The 22,858-nt window shown below is 43.3% G+C and overlaps 1 protein-coding gene across 1 annotated transcript in view; it reads left to right on the plus strand.

Annotated features, from left to right (window-relative positions):
- The window catches only part of LOC102561639 (amine oxidase [flavin-containing] B), a 103,169-nt gene that overhangs the window by 52,953 nt on the left and 27,358 nt on the right, over positions 1-22,858 (plus strand). Inside the window, exons 4-8 of the mRNA XM_014611208.3 lie at positions 2,900-3,004; positions 4,089-4,180; positions 20,703-20,844; positions 21,790-21,939; positions 22,610-22,769. Of these exons, the coding sequence (XP_014466694.1) occupies positions 2,900-3,004; positions 4,089-4,180; positions 20,703-20,844; positions 21,790-21,939; positions 22,610-22,769 (649 nt within the window). The remainder of the gene's footprint in view (positions 1-2,899; positions 3,005-4,088; positions 4,181-20,702; positions 20,845-21,789; positions 21,940-22,609; positions 22,770-22,858) is intronic.

Raw genomic sequence — 22,858 nt, forward strand, 5'->3', positions numbered from 1 at the left:
TTTGATTGGAAGATTTCTGACGTTCAAATTGGATTCACCAGTCACTCCACTCCACTTAAGAAACCTGGCCTTTAGAACATGACACTAATTCATTTTTGTGAAAAAGTTGAAAAGCTTTTGTTTCTATCTGTGTAGGATGGAAACAAGTTTTGAAACCGCAAGGCTACGTACATACAGACAGTCAAAAAGCCCGAGGCTGAATCAGTTCAATCTTTGCAGGTTAGTCTAAGCTGTGTAGATTGAACCAATAAACAAGTGTTCAGACATTCACTTTTGATTCCAGAAATGCTGCTAAATGCCTGCAGTGGCTCAGGCCAGAAGCCAGGGGGTGCTAGAACATGTCTCCCTGCTCAGCTGGAGCAGACAACTTGTGCCAAAGTTAGCCTTGCGGGGTTTGTGGGATAGGTGCAAAACATCCTGGGATGCTAGGAGACTGTGAGTTAACATGATCTGGAACAGAAGTTCAGTAAACTGATTTAACTTAAATCAGTTAAGTCCGATACTACATCCGTCCGGGTTTATCTTAAACAGGTCTTAGCCATTTTGAAAGGGGTTTATGTGCATTGAACTTCTGTTGTTACAAATATGAACTGATTTCTGATCCCTTATACCAGCTTAAGCATAACTTCTGTCCCTAGCCCAAAGAGTTGCTATGAAATGGAATTATGTTCTAGCGACTTCTAGAAATTTGGTATTGCTCTAGACTGGAATGAAAACAAAACTCTTCCAAATACTTTCACAAAGTGGAATTGCATTGAACTGTCTGTTTTCAGGCTGAAAAGATTGCCCTCCTTATAAGGAGCTGGGAGCTTACTGTGGACCTTAGAAACCTTCTCAGTTAAAGCTTTGTTAAAACTGATGTTGGCAGCTTCAAAAACAGTCAAGTTGTTGCAAAACCTAAATGTTCTCAAGCCAGCCCTACAAAGTCTTATTTCTACAACAAATAAACTCACTGGCTATGGCCAGCTGTGCAGGGGCATGTGCCTGCAGTGGCAAAAATAGTAACAACACAAATTTGTGCTGCTACTTTTTGCCACAGCGCATGCCTCTGTACATGCACTTTGTTAAGGGACAGATTGTCCTGCTTCAGGCAAACTGTCTTTGCCCAAGCTACCAGCATGCTAGAAGAGCCAGAGCACAACTGAAGGAGTAGAGACACTGTAGCCAGCAGTCAGAGCATCTCCCTAGAGGACCAAGCCTCCATGACTGCTGGCGCATGCTTCTGTCACATGTGCTGCACCATGGTTTTTCCCAGTGCTTTTTTGCTACTGAGATATCCTGATAGCAAATGTTGGCCATGCACTGCAAATTTGCAGCATAGAGCGTATATTAATATTCCCTGCATGTGGTTTGTGGCACCATAAACCACACACCCCTGCTTGCCTGGACATAGCCACTTTTTCTACTTTCTTTCCACTTGTACTGAGAGCTGAATTTTACCCACTCGAAAAGAGTTTCTCTTTCATCTCATCTAAGATGGCATTGATAGAAGGGTGTGTATGTATGTGTTGGAGGGGTGGAGAAATATTGTTGCTGTTTTATCAGAAACTGATTTCCAGTTTGCTGTTACTATCAGCCTTATATTTGATTTTAACACGACTGCTTTCTAAGTAACTCTTTTCCTTTGAATTAAATTTCCTCAAATGTTATCAGCTTGCATTTTTTAAGGTTGTAGATCATTTTGTTATTTCTGGACCATGTTTCTAATTTCTCGGGGTCCTTTTGTGTTTATTTTACTGTGTCCTGTGATGTCTGCAAAACCTGCAGATTTAAATAATGTGCTCCTCTTTCACTTTTTTCAGATTATTAAAAGGGGCTAAATTAAAACTAGGCCTTGAATTGCTTCTTGCAACAGCTCATTGGACACTTCTTAACACGATACATTGTTATTTATTGTTACCTGGTTCTTAAAATTTAATCATGTTGTGTGCCTCTAAACAAGTCAATTTGAATGAATGTTTTCCAGTAATCATTTTGTTGGGTACTGTATCAAGTGTTTATTAAAGTTTAATATATTAATTCAATATGACTTTTGGTGACATACACTCTGAAATGCATGTTTTATATAGTGTTTAACCAATTCTGCTGATTCCTGCTACTCAAGCTGCCCCTTACTCTTAACCATGAATATTCTAAGCAAACTCTGAAATATGTTGAAATGGATTATCATATAAAGCCAATGATTTCTAACCATCTTCTAATAATTTCACAAAAAATGTTATTCTTCCAGCCAGAAAAATGACCAAGGAAATCTCACGTAAATAGAACAGCACCAACAAATCATCCATCTTTTCCCTCCTGTTAAGCCAGATGTCCTGAACTCATAGTAATAGCTTTGTGTAAAGTCCATTTATTCAATACTTAGTGATGTATTGAGGACTTTTAAAATGTCTACCTTATTAATGGCTAATAAATGGGAATGATTTTAAAGATTAACACATTATAAATATTTATATAGTTTAAAAATGAGCTAAAACAATTTGTTTATTCCAGAAAGAGCTACTGCCAAAATATTTTGTAATCCTGCTATCATTCCCATTCCATCTGTCATCTTTGTGCTGGCCTTCCTGACCTTATGGTTAAACTTTTAATTGGCCCGGTTGGAAATGTCAACCTAAAACTATTTTTCGTGGTCTGCTTTTAAAGATATAGTATTTTATCAACTTTTTTTTTTTTTTAACTTCTGTTCTGTATTACTTGTGATCCATGGAGAAGTGATTAACCAACTTGTCAGAAGCTCACCTACTATGGGTATTAATTGGCATTGAGAAGGAGTTTTGTTTTGGTGTTCATTTAATCCTTCAGTGCCAGCTCCTGCACATGGGAGTTTACTGCTCATTCTAAGTGACCCACTAGAGTTTAACATTGCATTTTGATTTTTAAACCTTTTGCCTTTCAGGGTAAATCTTATCCATTTAAGGGTCCATTCCCGCCTATGTGGAACCCATTTGTCTACTTGGATTATAACAATCTATGGAGGACAATGGATGAAATGGGAAAGGAGGTATGTCAAGTGGAAGTTCACTCACCCAAGGCACTTGGTCTTTGTCTGTTCTGTGTGTATGTGTAGAACAAAGGCAGCCTATGGCCTGTGGTTTTGATCCAGCTTGCAGACCATGGGGTTTTGGTGGTACTGGGTGTGGTGGGGGCCTTCAGCAGCTGTCACTTTGCCTATGCTGGCATGGAGAGAAATAGCAGTGGCAGCTGCAGGGGAAAGCAGCAGTAGTGGGTACCTTGCCCATGCCAGTGCAGGGAAAAGCTGTAGTGGCCTGTGTAGAGAAAAGTGGCAGCAGATGCACTTTTCCTGTGCAGTGGTTGCCAATGATTTCCCCTAATTTTGCCGAGGGTGTTTTTCCTATGCCAGCAGTATGGGAATACAGCAGCGATGGCTGGGTCCTAGTGCCCACCTGTGCACCAGCGAGCTGCCTGTGACCCAAATTGGGTCATTCCAATCCTCAGCCTGAAAAGGTTGCTGATTGCTGATACAGGGTAAAAAGGATTGCACTGGTCTCTGACACTGCACTAGACAATGTGCCAGTGTCTGAAGTTTTTATCTGTTGTTAAGCCAGCTATTCCTAGTTAAAATTTTATAGGCAGAATTTTTATGTACATTGCCAATGAGCTACTTACTACATAATTCTGCGGTTCATATGAGCTTGAAACTTATATGATAAATTAATGTTATGAATGAAATGGAATTAGTTCCCCTGAATGAATTGCCTGTTACTCAGTTTTTAAGGTTGACTCTCTTCTGTTAGGTTTCTTTTTCTAAACAATAAGGAAGGACCACTTTATTTGCTTAAGCATAAAAATAAAAATGAGTACATCTACAGATCACTAAAACAATTAAAATGTTCCTAATATGGACTCCTAAATCACAGTGTAGTTGTCCTAATATGGACTTCTCATAATTTTAAAACTGTAATTAAATGATTTTATTAAAATTATTGGCATAAAACTTGAAAGGTATAATGTCTGGCCCATGCTTTTTAGTCTCTTCTTTATGCCACTTATATTCCTGATAAAGAACAATCATACTCAAAGTGAAGTCTGCTTATTGAGTGAATATTGTTCTTATATGTTCTTAGATTCCTAATGAAGCCCCGTGGAAAGCTCCACATGCAGAAGAATGGGACAAAATGACTATGCAAGAGTTCATAGACAAAATTTGCTGGACAAAGTAAGAACAGTTTTAATATGGAACTTCAAAACAATAAGTTGTATCTGCCCAGCATCAACCCAAATATTCTGGAAGCACTTGGCACACAGATAGTAACCATGAAAGTCACCACTGAAATACAGCCACATTTTAGATAGTACATGCCAGCTCTTAATACAGAGCAATACTTAACAGCAGCTAAGTACAGGAAATGAGGGATATCAAGATTACAAGGGCCCTTTACATGGAGAGATTCTTACTAGCCACGATGGAAGCTGACCGCTGCAGACTGTCGTTTTTACAAGACTAGGAAAGTTTAATGATCACAGAGGATTGGTTTCAATAAGGACAAATATAAGGTGATACATTTGCATAGGGAGTTCCTGACATGGTATTAGCACTTGGCATTCGAACTGCCATGAAGATCTAGGTCAGGCTTGTCCAACATATGGCCCGCGGGCCACCATGTGGTCCACCAAGCCATTTTCTGTGGCCCGCGGTACTGCGACAGGAAACGAAAGTAAACCCTTTCGTTCCCACTCCTTGTCCCTCCCCCAGACCCTCAGCAGCTGCCTAATGGCTGCTGAAGGGCTGGGGAAGGGACAAGGTTCCCACATGCACTGCGTTAACTTGATGTTGCTGATGTGGTGCAGCTCCGCCCCTTCCTCCTCATTTCACCGTGTCCCTTCCTCGCCCCACCTCTCCCTTCCTCATTTGCATGCCAGCTCCTCCCCTCTCCCACATTGCAGGGTTTCTGTTCCTAACCCTGCCCCTCCCTTCCTCATTTGCATCCCGGCCTGACCCTGCACCAGTCCCCGCTGGCCATGTGGGCTGGAACAGGTTGCAGTGCAGCGGGCGGGCACAGGGGGCGCGGATGCCAGCTCAGAGGAATGCTGCGGCCGGGCCTGCTGGAGATGCTGCTGCTGCTGCTGCTGCTGTGGCTGTCAGGATGGGAAGCTAGTGCCGCTTCCGCCTCCCCGCATCCCCACGCACCCACAGACATCGCGCTGGGGGTGGTGAGTTACGGGCCCCAGGGAGGGAGGGACCCCTGCCGCTTGGGCTTGGGCTGCCCCAGGGGACAGGGAGCAGGGGGGTGTCCCTGTACATCCTGCACCCCCCTGTAGAGTCCCCACATGTCCCCCTGGCTGCTGAGCCCAGGTGCACAGGTGTGGGAGCATCCTCAAGGCCACCCAGGTGGCAGGGAGGACACAGCGGGGTCAGGCAGCACCCCTTGACCCCTGCGCCCCCAGGCTGTGGCTGGACTGGACAGGCCGTGTGAGCGCCTGCTCCTGCCAGCCCACTGGGTGATAAAAAGTTCATGATCCAGCCCCACATTCAAAAAGGTTGGACACCCGTGATCTAGGTTATAGTGGATCACAAATTCAACAGATTTCACCCATGTGATATGATGCTGTTGCAAAAAAAGCAAATGAAATTTACATTGGCAGAAGCATTGTAGGCAAGGCCCAGGAATTGATAGTACCACCCCACCTGTGGTATAAGATGTGGTACATACAGTTTTGGTCTTCTGTAGAAAAGATTGTTCTCTCTTGTCCCAGAGTGCAGGATACATGGCAGTGGATTTAAACTACAGCAAAAGAGATTTAATGCGATCCCAGGAAAAAACTCTTCATAATTGTAAGAATCATAGGACAATGGAACAAGCTGCCTTAAGAAGTTACAGAATCTTCTTCATTCGAAATTTTCAAAAAAAGTCTGGATAAATACTTATTTGGTATGGTTTAGGAACAGCAAATCTTCCATCTGCACAGGAATTTGGACTAGTTGCCAGTAAGGTCCCTTCCAGCCCTCAGGCTGTAAATTAATATTGCATCTGATCCAGGATTGATTTACATACACATCACCCTTTTAAGCGGCACTACTTCTCCTCTGTCAGTAGGTAGTCAGTGAGAGGATGCACCCTGACAGGGTTGGCCCTGGAATGAGCTGCAATAACCATATATCTATATATCTAGTTAATTTATTATTAAGGATTTTGGCTAAAAGCCATGCTCCCAAAAACAACATAACAGACATAGAACCATAATATAAATTTAAGCAAAAATCTCTATCTCTGTCTCATTATTGCAGCTCATTGAAGGGCCAACTCTGTCAGGGTGCATCCTCTCACTGACTGCCTACTTGCAAAGGAGAAATAATGTAGCTTAAAAGGGTGATGTGTGTATATAAATCAATACTGGATCAAATGCAACATTAATTTACAGCCTTAAGGTTGGAAGGGACCTTAGTCCCTTAGATATGCCTCATAAAACGTACTAATATTTTTTTTCTTGGGATATCCTGTGGTGTCTCTCTGTCTATCTGTTGCTATAGATATATATACTAGGGCTGTGTGAAGCTTTGGTCCCTAATTCAATTTGGCGGAGATTCAGCCTGATTTGGTGGCTGAATCTCTGAATCCGAATCAAATCAGGAGACCCTTTAATCTCTCTGAATCGAATCGGAACCCTTGGAAACTATTCAGAGAGATTCAGCGATTCAGACATAGACGCAGCTTTAAATGTTTTTTCTATGTAACTCAAGGTACCAGGTGGCTCATCACTGCTGCGATACTGGGGCAGATGGAGCGTCCCACAGGAGCATGGGGGGCTCCCCAGCGCTCTCAGCGGCAGACCCGGAAGTGGACCAGAAGCACTTCTGGTTCACTTCCAGATCTGCCGGGGAGCATGCTCGGAGGCCCCTCTGTGCTCTCTGGCTTGGCAACTGGTGCCTCCTGGGTCTGAGGATGCACCTGGGGTCCCCCCATGGCTGATCGCCAAGCCAGAGGGTGTGGGGGCCCCCCCCCTCAACACACTCCCCGGTGGATCTGGAAGTAGACCAGAATTACTTCTGGCCCACTTCCAGGTTCGCTGCCGAGCACGCAGTGGCCCCCCTGCGCTCCTGTGGGATGGTCCATCCGCCTCACCATTGCAGCATTCATGAGCCGCCTGGTACCTTAAGGTAAGTAGAAAAAACATTTAAAGCTGTGTCTATGGCAGAATTGCTGATTCTCCAAACCAGCACTGAATCTTCAGATTCGGATTTGGCCAAATCAAATTGGGGACAGTGATCCAAATCAACAAATCAAATTGCTGTCCCCAATTTGGGCCGAATCCAAATTGAATACGGCCCGTTTCACACACTCCTAATATATACACACCACAGGATGTCCCAGGAAAAATATATTAGTACCTTTTATGAGCCATATCTCAGAGGGACTCGAAGCAGGACAGTGGATGTATACACATATATATATTTCTGAGACAGAAGTCTCACTCTTGGGACAACTGTGATGATTATTCAGAACCCAAAACCCTGTGACTTTTGCATCTTAATCTCAGCAAAGCAGTGTCTACAGACCCTCTGATTAGGCATTGGATCAATACTCTGCATTAGAAGGAGAGTGCACCTATTAAATTGCTAGTACCCATATTTTTGTGGCCCTTGGCAGCTTGTTTTAAAGACTCCTTTCCCAAATATTGTTTGACCAAATCCTGATACTTGAACACTAAAGTTTCGTCCTTGTTTTTGAAAGGCAGAATGAAGAGAAAAGATCTTTCCTTGTATTAAGTAACTAAGTCTCAGCAATTGGAGAGCATAGCTTGCCTATTTTTCTGTTCCCCGCACATTGCTGTAGATTTTGCTTTCATTTCCGCTGGGTAAGGCAGAACCTGCTCTCTTACCATGTTTCTCTCATATAATGCACACACCAATTTCCAGCAGGTGGTTTTTGGGAAAAATGTACATGTTGTACATGAGAAAATACAGTATTAGAATTAGAACAGGATGCAAAACAAATAGGAAAATACCTCGCCCTCTTTCTCTAACTAGAAGCAACTTTTGAGATAGCACTGACATCCACCAGTTTCCTTCAAAATGTTTTCTTTGGCCAGCACTACAATCAGCTCATCAGATTATCCCAGCTCTCCCATAGGAACTTTGCCCTAGACAAAGTTTTCCCACAAGAAACATTTCTTAAATACTTTAACATTCTCTACTCTTCTTTATTTTTTGGTTCAGTTTTCAGGGAGCATGTGCATTATCCAGATGACTTCCTTTCCACAGGCAGGCATCTATCTATCAAAATAGATGTCTTTCCTCATTCAGTATTTTATTAAAGAAGTATAATAATATATATACCCTTGCATAGCATTTCTTTCTTCAGACCATATTTTTCCACTCTTCCTTTTTCTAAAGGGGGAGATAGATGCTTTTCAACTGTACTTTAGGTATTGTCCAGCCATTGTTTGAGGCTAAGTTGTGCACACTAGTTATAGGTGTATCTTCTAGAAATTGGCTTTGTTTTTGAAAGCCACGGTTTCTCTCATGTGAGAATAGCTATTGTCTGGAGCTGAAGCTTACTAAATGAGTGTCAGAAATAAACTCACTACCCATCATTAGTCAATTTTTAAAAATACAGAAATACCAAAACCAATGATTCATGCAAACATAAAAATAATAACACTGAACATAGCTTAACAGTACCTGTAATTAGTGACCAAATTCCACAGTAGTAAATCCAAGTTGAGGAAATATCTGTGTGATACACATTGGGCATGTCTACATGTTTATTAATATGCAGTGCCTACTGTGCATTACATTTAGTACTTGTATAATCAAGTACCAAATAAATGCACAATAGGCTGCTATACTGTACATTAGCAGGATCACAAGCTTTTTTGTGTGATGCTTAATGTGCATATTAGCACAGTTTTTGCTGTGCACACTAATATGCAGTAGTATTAGGCTACTGAGCATTAAGTGTCACATATAGACATGCCCAGTGTACCCCAAAATTGATCTTGCATTTGGGTGTATCTTTGTCACCTGTATACAACACTCTCTTAAATTCCCAAGTTTGGAGGATGAGGTAAGATGTTTTCTAGTTCTCAGTTCTCTCTCAGTACTGATGTAGTTTATGTAATGTAGTTTACTTTATATGTGTAAAGTATAAAATCAGTACTGTGTGAGAGACCTGAGAACTAGAAAATATCTTACTTCGTGCTTCAAACTTGGGAACTTTTTGAATGGACCTTGGGCTTTCCAGAAATCAAAAGCAGTTACATTTTTGATGTTCTTGTATTGCTCTGATTATAAGTCGACAGTCTTTTCGTTAAATATTGGGCAATGTCTTTTTCAAGGATCAACTGAAAATTGTGTCAAAGCCCAAATACAGGCTGATGATCAGGGACCTATTTATAGGCTGATCTTGCATAGAAATCAAGTAAAATTTTTACAGTTGTTTTGAGGGGAAGAAGAGAGGTACACCTTTAATGCAGTACTTTAAGTAGGTACTTTTTAAGACAAATTGATAGTTGGAATCAGAGTTGAATCATGAAATTGAGTGTGTTAGTGGAGCATCAAGTTAAGATTTTACACAGAATTAAAATAAAAAGGTATAAGGAGTTATAAATATGGTTCTCCAAAGTAGTGTTAGCCTCCTGAACTAACTTGAGTAACTGTATAGCTTGTCTGTTCTGCTTTTAATTATTCTCCACCCTGCTGCTGCTGCATCTTTTTAAAAAAAAACTAATTATAATGGAAGTATCCATGTCCCACGTGCAAGTCAGATTAAATGAAGTGACATTTCATTTAGCGAGACTTGGATTTTATAACCAGTCTCATCAGCAGAATGTTTATCAGTTCACCAAAATGTTTGGGAGTGAAGGGGCTCAACTCTAGTTCCTGCAGGTTCTTGACTTCAACTTTTGATGAAACACAATTATCCAGTGTTGGGACAGATAATTTCCTCTAATAATCAGTACAAGCACAGATATGTAGCCCTCAAAATCATACAGGATTATTTTAATACCATATGTCTCCTTGTACTGTATATGGCGTGGAGAAGTGGACAGTACTGCTTACTGTGATACATATATCATGGTACTTTTTAATGACCAGTAGTTCCAGAACAATTCAGATAGAAAAAAAATTCTAGTTTCATGTTACTGCCAAGCAGTTTTTTACGGCTACACCATTGGAATTGCTAAGTGAACTATTTCTTTCTTCAGGCAGGTAAAGCTATAACCACAGGATTACAGCTGTGATAGCAAAGGCCTGTACCCACACAAGTTAAAGGAATTGAGTTCCTTTTAATTACTGTTCAGTTATAAAAGGGACCTTGGCAGACAAGTTTCTTTGGGTAGATGTGATATCTTTTATTAGACCTACTAAATAGTTGGAAAAATTGTTTATTGCAAGCTTTCGAGTATAAACACCCTTCTTCAGACATAAGGAGAGTCCTTTGGTGCTTGTATGTTCTCCTGGGTAGAATAATAACAATAATTAATACAAGAATAATAAGAATAAGTACAATAACAGTGTGCAAAATGCAGGTCTGTGAAAATGCAAATGTGTGGTAGTGAGGATCTGAGGGAATGGGAGACGGTAGGTTTTAGACAGGTGGGGAGGAGGGGAAGGAGGAATGTAGAACTGGCAATAGAATGTAGCTGGTAAAATGCAGGCAGGTTACCTGGGCTTATCAGATGGCAGGCAGGTTATAATGTGCCATAAATCCAATGTCTATATTTAGTCCATGATTGTTTGTATCTAGTAGATTTATGAAATGAAGTTTGTAGGCTTGTCTACAAAAGGTGTTTTGTAGATTCCCTTTGAGGATTAGAACTGAGAGATTGGAGAGAGTGGTTCTCTTGTGGGAAGTGTGCACCCAGAGGTAATTGGGTATTTTTGTCTTTGATAGATTTTTTGGTGTGTGTTCGTTCTGGTGTGCAGTTGTTGTTTGGTTTCTCCTACATATTTTTCATCATTCTGTCTCAGTCTTGGCTTGCCACTGTTGCACAACATATGCATTGTAAAGTGCTTGTATTAATCTTTCATATAACACTCGCATCAAGATCTTATCTAAAACTTGACACCTTCTTATAACCCTTGATTTCATTTGTTGTTTTAGAAATGTAACCTAGGTAATATAATCCTAGGCAGGACCTAATTGGCAAGTATTTACTCTAAGAGAAGTATTCAGGTTTACACTAGAGGGCTGTGATATAAATACAGTCTTTCTCAATGGGATCTTGACACCAACTGAACAAGCATAAAGATGAATGAAAAGTTTGTTTGAACTGGGCAATGTGTATTCTTGAGGTCTGGTAAGTCACTGTAGCATAGTGTCTGTTTAGTGCATGGCATATAGCAGTGGTCTTTTCTGTAGTTTGTGAAAAATATATAAAACTTCAAGAGGCTGGATGACTTGCATTGGAAATGATCCCCCACAAAAATCTTATGAAATATCACGTGACTCTGGGCAGCGAGAATCACATTTTTTCTAGTCTGTGATCAAATATGACTAGATGTTTTGATTTTTGACATAGTTGTCAACCATTCTTAATTCCAAGATGCATTTCAGATTTTCTATACAAATTTAAGCTTGATCTGCCTTGTGTGATCAAGAATAAGGTTACATGCTGTAAGAGCTCCCCAGCCTTGGAATGCAATGATCCAGAAGGATAAATCTCCATGCTTTTCTTTCATCTGAAAGATTGCTCAGACTTGCTTTGGTCTGGAGTTACACACTGGAATAACATTGTATGCTCCCAGTTGAAAGCAAGTAGGTGGGGGACTGGTGCTAGAGGGTGCAGGCAGCATGAGGAGGTAGGCATGGGGGGGAGGGCATTTTCAGATGAAATAATAAGGGGATTGAAAAGCTGAAGTACCAAAAATGATGGGAAAGTGGCAGATAATTTTGGAAATTGGGTTTTAAGCAAAAAGATTATATGCTTGCAAAATATTAATAAATATGTGTGTCCACTAGGCCTAATGCAGTGTTTTTCAGAGCTACTCATATTTACAATATCTATTAAGAAAATGGATAAATACAAGTTTCCTCATAATATTTGTATACTTCTAAAGAAGGGAAGTTAGAATTTAAAGGAGCTGAGTAACTACTTCTCACTGTGCTTAAAAAAGAGGAGATATGTATTCATAGGTTTCATACTATAGATATTGATATGCACATAGTTGCTCCCTCGTAACAGGTGGTTAGTCACTGTGCTGCAAAGAGCCTTAGATCCTAACACTCCCTGTTTTCAATTAATTTTCTTGAAGGAAAACAGTAACTGATTATTACAAAGGATTATAATAACACAGGAACAAGAACACTTTTTGTAGTAGACTGAATTCCAAGTTTCTTCTGTGTTGGACAGCTGCCTCAAGAAATGACTTTCTTCTCACTGAAAAGCCATTATGCATCGTTCAAAAATGCCTAACTGGAGGCTTAAAACTTCACACAACACTGAAAACATCTTCCCTTGTTCCTTGCAGAATTACTACTTTTCTCGCTTACTGTAATTTAACTGAATCCAAGATAACTTTGAATTTAAAATGAGCCCCAAATAATTTGATTCTGTATCTGGAACATGTATTAATTTGATGTAATTTTCTATCTATAGAATATAATAATAGAAGGTCAATTTAAATTTGTCCCCCCATGACTGCAGTGGGGCAAACAGCAGCAGGGGGAGCCAGATGTTGGGAAGGCAGGCAGCTGGGTAGTCAAATGGGAGACCCTAGCACTTCCCTCTGCCTCCTACTTGCCCCCCAGCTGCCTGCCCCCCAGGTGGTGACTGTATGCTGCAGCATCCATCCTCTCTGGCACTTGCTTGTGCCTGTGCCCCTCCCATGCATACTTTTTCATGGTGCCTGCACCCTCTAGCACCAGTCCCCCAACTACTGGCTCTACCTGCTCCCCCAGTGCCTGTCCCCCTTTTTCTAGGCTAGGACTGGATCTGCTGCCACTGTTGCATGGCTGGGCAGGGGCTGGAATGCCCATGTAGTCGGTGTGCTGGAGCTGGAGGGTAAGTGGTGGCAGGGAGGAGTGGGGGGAAGGCAGCAGCAAGGGAAAGGTAGCAAGAGAGGGGGGCAGAGGCATTTCAGGGTAGAGTCAGTGCAGGGGTGAGAGGGCAGCTACTACAGATCCAACCTCAAGCTTGAGTCGGAACTAAAGTTGCAGTCACTTGGCCTCCCACTTGTCTTGGATTTGAGTACAAGAGCCTTACTTCCTATTTTAAATGTGGGGAAAATACCTCCTCTTGGATTCAAGTAAATACAGTACTTTATTGGGAACTAGTTGGAAGGATGCTAAACAACTGAAATATAGTTGTTGAGGCATTCAGTCACTACTGCACAGAAAAATGGTAGTGCTTCTGTTTCAGCAGCTTGCCACATGCAAATATTCTTGTGTTACTGGGAATGTGCATAAAAGCAGGTCAAAAGCCAAGCTTCCCTGGAGTGCAACTCTGTCCTTGCCTTTTACTTCACTATACTGGTTTTGGAGGTTGACAGTTAACAAATGAAATACTTACAGAGACTCATCTGGCAGATGTTATATTATTGACTTGAACATCTGCTTTGGAGACATGGAACCTCTTGTGGCCTTATAAAATCATAGAAAATGGGGGTTAGAAGGGACCTCAGAAGGTCATATAATCCAAGCCCCTGCCCAAAGCAGGACCATTCCCAACTAGATCATCCCAGCCAGGGCTTTGTTGAGCCAGGCCTTAAAAACCTCCAAGGGTAGAGATTCTACCATATCTCTAGGTAACTCATTCCAGTACTTCACCACCCTCCTAGTGAGAGAGTTTTTCCTAATATCCAACATAAACTTCCCCTCCTACAACTTGAGACCATTATTCCTTGTTCTGTCATCTTCCTTCTTGTAGTATGACATGGGACTTCTTATAGTCAAACTAATGTGCAGTGTTAGGTTAATTACTTTTCAGTGAAAGAATGTTTGAGCTCACGTTTACCAGAATTAGTGTACGTCAACTTAATCCATTACAACTGTTTTTTGTCTGCTCTGTCCCAGAATGAGTGGAAGCTGAACTATGGTAATTTAGCAGCTCTTTCTGTCAGGAATAAATTTGCCTAGTTTAGCTTCCAGTTACTTTGGGGTAGATCAGGCACATGAAGCAGTTTTAAGGGATCAACTGTGCTTATAAGCAGTAAGTCTGCTCTTTTAATTCCACAAGATTGTTTCATATGTCCATAACTTTTTCACCCATGCTGAAATCTTGTAGAAGTTCTTGGATCTTAATAATTCTTAGTAGACCTGCCATTTTTCTTATCTCTGAAATCAAAACAGAAGGTAGAAGACAAAACTGTGACTGTGCTTTAGCTACAGACTTCTTTTACTTGTGATGTTTTTCTGTCTGTATGCTCCTTACCAGGGGCCATTGCAGATGCTAAGGACCCCAATGCGCAGTGCAGTTACCTAGCTATGGAAAGGACAGCATAGTTTCTCTTTGGTCAGTCTTTTATGTGAATCTGTCTAGATAACTGCCTGCTTCAATTCTTGAAGCCATTCTGTCTCTCTCTCCAAACATGGTTCTTATGTGTTTTTCCTGCCAAATGAGAATTTGGTAGGTTCTCTGTTCTGTTAGAGTCCCTCTAGAATGAGGACAGTACAAGGGGGGAACATTCACCATCCACCCTAGACTTTCTCTCAGACTGATGGTCACCGTGGAACTGTGCTGTACTGTTCATAAGCAGCTCCATTCTCACAGGGTTTAGGAGCTGGACATCAGAGGACACTATGTGGCTTGTTGAAGGATTGGTGAAGTAGAGGCAGTCAGAAGTGGAAAGGACTGTACGTCGCATGGGTGGTAGAAGGAAGGCTGGAGATGAGAGCTCTCAGAAATAGCTTCTAAGCAGACTATGGCTGTAAGGGCATTTGTCCACTGACTCTTGCCTGACAGAAAATTATCTCCAGACATTAGCAGTAGAAAGAATAATCTTTCATTGGACCCTGTGCCACTTTCAGCAAGTCACTTCACCACTTTCCAGCAGGTATATTATTTACCAATATCACAGGAGTGTACTAGGATTGGCTAATTTTTTTGCAGAGTTCTTTAAAATTTTCCTATAAAAAGCATTTCTTCAAACAGATAGTGGAAGTTTCCCAATCACAAGCCCTGGTTCTCGTGGGTGATTTCAATCCCCCCAACATTTGCTGCAAGGGCAATACAGCAGTACATGGGCAATCCAGGAAGTTTTTGGAGAGTGTTGGGCACAACTTGGTGGTGCAAGTGCTAGAGCAGCCAACTAGGGGCCATGTTCTTCTTGACCTGCTGCTCACAAACAGAGATGTATTGGTGGGGGATGTAGTAGTGGTGACCACAAGATGATCGAGTTCAAGATCCTGAGGAAAGGAAGGAAGGAGAACAGCAGAATAAACACCCTGGACTTCAGAAAAGCAGACTTCAGCTTGCTCAGGGAACTCATGGGCAGGATCCCCTGGGAAGCCAGACTCTGGGGGAGAGGAGTCCAGGAGAGCAGGCTGTACTTTTTAAAGAAGCCTTGCTGAGAGTGCAAGAATAACCCATTCTGATGCACAGCAAGACTAGCAAGTATGGCAGAAGACCAATTTGGTTTAGCATGGGAACTCTTCAGTAAACTAAATTACAGAAAAGAAGTTTATTATAATTGGAAACTTGGCCAAATAACTAGGGAAGAAAATAAGAGCATTGCTCAGACATTCAGGGATGAAATCAGGAAGGCCAAAGCACAACTGGAGTTGCAGCTAGCAAGGGATGTGAAGGGTAACAAGAAGGGTTTCTACAAGTATGTCAGCACCAAGAGGAGGATCAGGGGAAGTGTGGGTCCCTTACTGAATGAGGGAGGCAACCTTGTGACAGAGGATGCAGAAAAGGCTGAAGTGCTCAATGCCTTTTTCACCTCAATCTTCACAGGCAAGATCAGCTTCCAGACTATTGTACCTGGCAGTACAGTTTGGGGAGGAGGTGAGCAGCCCTTAGTGGTGAAATAACAGGCTGTTTATAAAAGCTGGATGTGTACAAGTCCATGGGGCTGATGTGATTGCAGAGCCATTGGCCATCATCTTTGAAAACTAATGGTGATCAGAAGAGGTCCCAAATGATTGGAAAAAGGCAGACATAGTGCCCATATTTAGGAAAGGGAAAAAGAAAGATCCAGGGAACTACTGACCAGTCAGCCTCACCTCAGTCCCTGGAAAAATCATGAAGTAGATCCTCAAGGAATCCATTTCTAAGCACTTGGAGGAGAAAAGGGTGATTAGGAACAATCATCATGGATTCATTAGGGGCAAGTCATGCCTGGTCAGCTTGATTGCTTTCTGTAATGAGATGACTGGCTCTGTGGATGCTCTGTGGAAGCTCTGGTGGATGTGGTGTATCTTGATTTTAGCAAGGCTTTTGATACAGTCTCCCACAGCATTCTCACAGGCAAGCTAAGGAAGTATGGACTGGCTGAGTAGACTGTAAGGTGAATGGAAAATTGACTGGAGCATCAGGCTCAGAGAGTAGCAATCAATGGCTCAATGTCTAGTTGGCAGCCGGTATCAAGTGGAGTGGTTTTGTTCAATGTCTTCATCAACACCCTGGAAGATGGCATAGAGTGCACCCTTGGCAAGTATGCAAGTGACACCAAGCTGGGGGAAGTAGTAGATAAGCTGGAGGGTAGGGCTAGGATTCAGAGCGATTTAGACAAATTGGAGGATTGGGCCAAAAGGAATTTCATGATGTTCAACAAGGACAAGTTGTAGTAGTAGTTGCGGTAGTCCCCCCTGCTCCACCGGGCTTTAAACTAAGCCCGCTGGGGGACGGGGGGACTACCGCCACTGCTGGCCCGCTGAGCAATCCTTGCAAAGCCAGCAGGTCAAGGCACTTAAGGGAGCCCACCCCTGCCCCAGCCCTGGTAAAATCTGTGGGCAAGGAAGGAGCCCCCCAGGGGGCACTTGCCTGCCTGTACACTAATGCCAGGAGCTTGGGGAATAAGCAGGAGGAGCTCATCCTCCTGCTCAGTGCAAACAATTATGATGTCATAGGGATAACAGAGACCTGGTGGGACTCCACCCATGACTGGACCACGGGTATAGATGGCTATACCCTGTACAGGAGGGATCGTGTAGAGAAAAGGGGCAGGGGTGTAGCTCTCTATGTTAAGGAAAGCTACGCGTCCCTGCAAGCCGATATTGGCAACCAGGGTGGACGACTGGAGACCCTCTGGGTTAAAATCCGTGGGGAACACGGCACAGGGGACACAATGGTGGGAGTCTACTACAGACCTCCCACCCAAAGTCCTGAGCTTGACCCGGAGTTTGCCTGGGAACTGGCTGAGGCGGCATGCTCCAGGACCATGGTTGTCATGGGTGACTTCAATTACCCGGACATCTCATGGGAGGATCGCTCAGCAAAATCTGAGCGGTCGCAAAGCTTCCTCTCGTGCGTGGATGACCTCTACCTGACTCAAGAAGTCTATGGGCCAACAAGAGGCAAAGCGCTGCTCGACCTGGTACTGGCTATTGGGGATGACTTAGTCGGCGACCTAGTGATCGATGGGAAGCTAGGAGACAGCGACCACGAGCTGATCACCTTCACCATCCGCCGAAAAGCTGGCAAGTCAGTCAGCAACACGGAAGTCCTTGACTTCAGGAAAGCCGACTTTGATAAGCTCAGGAGGCTTGTCAGTGAGGCCCTAAGGGACCGTGACCACAGGGAGAGGGGAGTTCAAGAAGAATGGTTGCTCCTCAAGGGAGCGATCCTCAATGCACAAACTAAGTCTATTCCATCTTGGAGGAAAGGCAGCAAGAGGGCACAGCAGCCTCCCTGGCTCTCCAGGGACATAGCAGACCTCTTGAGGCTAAAAAGAAAGGCCTACAAAGGATGGAGGATGGGAGTTACCTCCAAGGAGGATTATTCTGCACTGGTCCGGTCCTGCAGGGAGCATACCAGGAAAGCCAAGGCTGCAACTGAACTCCAGCTAGCTTTGAGCATCAAGGACAATAAAAAGTCCTTTTTCAGATATGTGGGGAGCTGGAGGAAAAGCAGGGGCAACATTGGACCCCTGCTGAACCAGATGGGGCAACTGACAACTGACGCCCAGGAAAAAGCCAACCTATTAAGTAGGTACTTTGTGTCGGTCTTTCATCAGCCCCATGGGACGCCCATGCCCGCTACGGCACAGGGAAGTCTGGGTGAGGGTGATCCTCTGTCCTCCATTAATGCTGACTTTGTGAAGGAACATCTTGAGAAGCTGGATACCTTCAAGTCAGCCGGCCCTGACAATCTTCACCCCAGGGTACTCAAGGAGCTGGCGAGCATCATAGCCCAGCCTCTAGCGCGGATCTTTGAAAACTCTTGGCGCTCTGGTGTAGTGCCCGAAGACTGGAAGAAGGCCAGTGTGGTGCCTATCTTCAAGAAAGGGAGGAAAGTGGATCCGGCTAACTATAGGCCCATCAGCCTGACTTCTATCCCGGGGAAGATCTTAGAAAAGTTTATTAAAGAGGCCATCCTTAATGGACTGGCCGACGCCAACATCTTAAAGGATAGCCAGCATGGGTTTGTTGCGGGTAGGTCTTGCTTGACCAATCTCATTTCCTTCTATGACCAGATGACCTATCACCTGGACAAGGGAGAAGAGATTGATGTCATATATCTTGACTTCAGAAAAGCCTTCCATCTGGTTTCCCTTGTTCACCTCTTGGAGAAACTGGCCAATTGTCGCCTTGGGTCCTCCACGATCCACTGGCTGGAAAACTGGCTCCGGGGTCGGACCCAGAGGGTAGTAATTGATGGAAGTCACTCATCGTGGTGTCCTGTGACCAGTGGGGTCCCCCAAGGCTCTGTCCTTGGACCCATACTGTTCAACATCTTCATTAATGATGTGGACACTGGAGTCAGAAGCGGACTGGCCAAGTTCGCCGATGACACCAAACTTTGGGGCAAAGCATCCACACCAGAAGACAGGCAGGTGATCCAGGATGACCTGGACAGGCTCAGCAAGTGGGCGGATGAGAATCTGATGGTGTTCAATGCCGATAAATGAAAGGTCCTCCACCTTGGGAGGAAAAACCCGCAGCATCCTTATAGGCTCGGCAGTGCTATGTTGGCTAGCACTATGGAAGAAAGAGACTTGGGGGTCATCATTGACCACAAGATGAACATGAGCCTGCAGTGCGATGCTGCGGCTAGTAAAGCGACCAGAACGCTGGCTTGCATCCGTAGATGCTTCTCAAGCAAATCCCGGGACGTCATTCTCCCCTTGTACTCGGCCTTAGTGAGGCCACAGCTGGAGTACTGTGTCCAATTTTGGGCTCCACAATTCAAGAAGGATGTGAAGAAGCTTGAGAGAGTCCAGAGAAGAGCCACGCGCATGATCAGAGGTCAGGGAAGCAGACCCTACAATGACAGGCTGAGAGCCCTGGGGCTCTTTAGCCTGGAAAAGCGCAGGCTCAGGGGTGATCTGATGGCCACCTATAAGTTTATCAGGGGTGACCACCAGTATCTGGGGGAACGTTTGTTCACCAGAGCGCCCCAAGGGATGACGAGGTCGAATGGTCACAAACTACTACAAGACCGTTTCAGGCTGGACATAAGGAAGAATTTCTTTAGTGTCCGAGCCCCCAAGGTCTGGAACAGCCTGCTACTGGAGGTGGTTCAAGCGCCTTCATTGAACACCTTCAAGACGAAACTGGACGCTTATCTTGCTGGGATCCTATGACCCCAGCTGACTTCCTGCCCTTTGGGCAGGAGGCTGGACTCGATGATCTTCCGAGGTCCCTTCCAGCCCTAATGTCTATGAAATCTATGAAAGTGAAAAGTCCTGCACTTAGGCCAGAACAATCCCATGCACCAGTACAGGCTGAGGGCTGACTGGCTGGGCAGCAGCTCTGCAGAAATGGACCTGGGGATTACAGCGGACAATAATCTGACTATGAACCAGCAGTGTGCCCTTGTTGCATAGAAGGCTAATGGCATACTGGGCTGCATTGGCACGAGTGTTGCCAGCACGTCAAGGGAAGTGATTATGTTCCTCTACTCTGCACTGGTGAGACCACATGTAGAGTTCTGCGTTCAATTTTGGGCCCCCCAGTATATAAAGAACATGAAGAAATGGGAGAGTCCAGCGGAGGGCAACAAAAACGGTAAGGTGCTGGGGGTCATGACTTGTGAGGACAGGGTGAGAGAACTGGGCTTATTTAGTTTAGAGAAGAGGAGGCTGAGAAGGGACTTCAGGTAGTTGAATGCTACCATTAAGTGGAGTTTAAAAGAGGATGGAGCTGGACTGTTCTCAGTAGTGGCAGATGACAGAACAAGAAGCAACCACCTGAAGTTGCAACAAGGGAAGTTTAGGTTAGATATTAAGAAGAAATTTCTCACTAGGAGGGCCATAAAACACTGGAACAGGTTACCCAGCGAGGTGGTGGAATCTCCCTCCTTGGAGATTTTCAAGATCTGGCTAGATAAAACTTTGGCTGGGATGATCTAGTTGGGGCTGGTCCTGCTTTGGAGCAGGGGTTTGGACAAGTTGACCTCCTGCGGCCTCTTCCAACCCTAACTTCTTATGATTCTGTGATTATATAAAAGGACTTATTTCAATGTCCTGGCACTGTTCTTGTCTCATTAGATACTGAAGGCAAAATAACCCTTGACTCATTGAGAGAGAAGACCTGCAACACCCCCTTTTTTCACTTTAAGTAGAGAATAAGGGGAAGTGATGGGTATCATCCTGTAGCTTTTATATTAATGCTTTACTTTGGTCTCGTATGCAGTGCTGCCAAGCAGTTCGCGACTTTATTTGTGAATGTGGATGTCACCTCTGAGCCCCATGAGGTCTCTGCTCTTTGGTTCCTGTGGTATGTGAAGCAGTGTGGGGGTACAGGCAGGATATTCTCCACAACCAATGGTGGCCAGGTACAGTAAGTTTTCCATTTCATTTCTTGGCTTGCAGTGTGGCTTATTTCAGAATCCATTCAAACTTCTTTTGTTTGCTTTAAAAAAAAGAATTAGCCTTGCTCAAACACTGAACACTGCTACAATAAGAGTGTAACCAGACTCCTATGGTGTTCAGTTTACATAGAGGGAGTACATGCCATTGTGTGATATGGTTCAGGCCTTAATAATGTGGAAGGCTGTTCTTTTGGCTATGGCACTGCACTGGGGATCAGATTTGGGCTCAGTTTCTGATTCCAGTTTCTACTCTGACTTGGGGCAGATTGCTACCCTCTCTGGCAATATCGTTCCCTTGTGCACTATTGGTCACAGAAACCTCTGTGCCTTAGCCACAGTAGCCTGATCGGCCACTGATGCTCAAATATAACTTTGACCTTTTTCATACTGAAATGGACATACGTGGCTAATTTCTAATGTGTGTGTTAGTTTAGGGTTTGTTTCACGCTTTCAGAATTTTCTAGTTAAGCCAAATACTGCTGGACAGATTTTAAGAATGTGCTACTTGCCATATTTTATTTTTTTGAATACCCACTTCTTATTTTGGCCATCATTTGTCCTGTTCATGAGCAAGTTTGCAAAAGAGAGAAGACTGAATCTAGCTGAGCATTTAAAGTTGGAATCCTTCCAAAAAATTCGGATGATCATTTTCAATCTCCAAAACTAATCTGGCAGTCGCAGCACAAGAGGCTTTCTCCTGAGATTTCTGGTTTCCATTGCTTTAATGGTGATTAAATCTAGCAAAAGTAGTGGTGCACAAAAAAGGAACACCGTTTCCAGAATAAACCACCTAACTCTCCTAAGGTAAAAAAAATAGGCCTTGGTTTGTTCTGTCTTGGGTAAAGATTTCAGATGATTCATGATTTATCCAGTCCAGTTTGCTTATCTCACATTATTTTTATCTTTCAGGAGAGAAAGTTTGTTGGAGGCTCTGGTCAGATTAGCGAGAAGATAATGGAACGATTGGGGAACCGAGTAAAGCTAGAGAGACCAGTAGTCCACATTGATCAGTCACGTGAAAATGTCATAGTGGAAACCTTAAACCATGAGATTTATGAGGTAATTATAACCCTTGCATTCGTGAAAGTATTTGTTCAAGAAAGCTTTTAAGGCCTTTAATTGCTCTGTTTTGTCTTCTCCAAAGTCTTTTAACACAGAATAGCAGAGAATAGAGCTACAGTAAATCAATGGTCACATTTTTCTGAGGCTTGGAACAGGTCCCTGAGAAGCAGAGTGCTGAAAGATGTACTCCCATCATTCTATCACTCTCCTCATTGCACTGCATTCAGTTAACTTCAGAATAAAAAGACTATGTTCAGGGATGGCAATAGAAATGCATCTTGAGGGTAACATTTTTGCAGAATTATTTCAGGTACCACATAAAGAAACAATTAAAAAATCAGTGTGTTGGACCTTTACAAAAGGAGTAGTTTGGCCACTGGATTATTTCAACCATTTAGAAAAGATCGATGGCAGATCACTAGATCAGATGCTTGCATATTGTTTTGTTTGTTGGGTTGTTTTTTTCATTTTTTTGTTGGGTTGTTTTTTGTTTTGTTTTGGTTTTTTTACAATTTTTACAACCAGGAATTCCTGAAAGTTTTGTTATGTAAATCTTGTACTATGTTGGCCAGACTTGCCTTTGACCTTCCCAGGTTTCTGCCAAAGAATTGTAGCTATGATTAAGCACTGAAGAGTGCATTTAGTTTACATGCTATTTCTTTTCCAGGGTAAATATGTTATTAGTGCCATCCCCCCAGTTCTTGGCCTGAAGATTCATTACAATCCACCATTACCACCAATGAGAAACCAATTGATTAACCGAGTTCCTATGGGTGCAGTCATCAAGGCCATTGTGTACTACAAAGACACTTTCTGGAGGAAAAAAGGTATTGTGTTTTGATTGGGAGGTTCTTTGTATTATCAGAGGATACAAGAGTCTGCTTTATAAAGGAAAGACAGGCTTGTCTTAAAGGAG

Source organism: Alligator mississippiensis, chromosome 1 (assembly GCF_030867095.1).
Source record: "Alligator mississippiensis isolate rAllMis1 chromosome 1, rAllMis1, whole genome shotgun sequence".
Lineage (NCBI taxonomy): Eukaryota > Metazoa > Chordata > Crocodylia > Alligatoridae > Alligator > Alligator mississippiensis.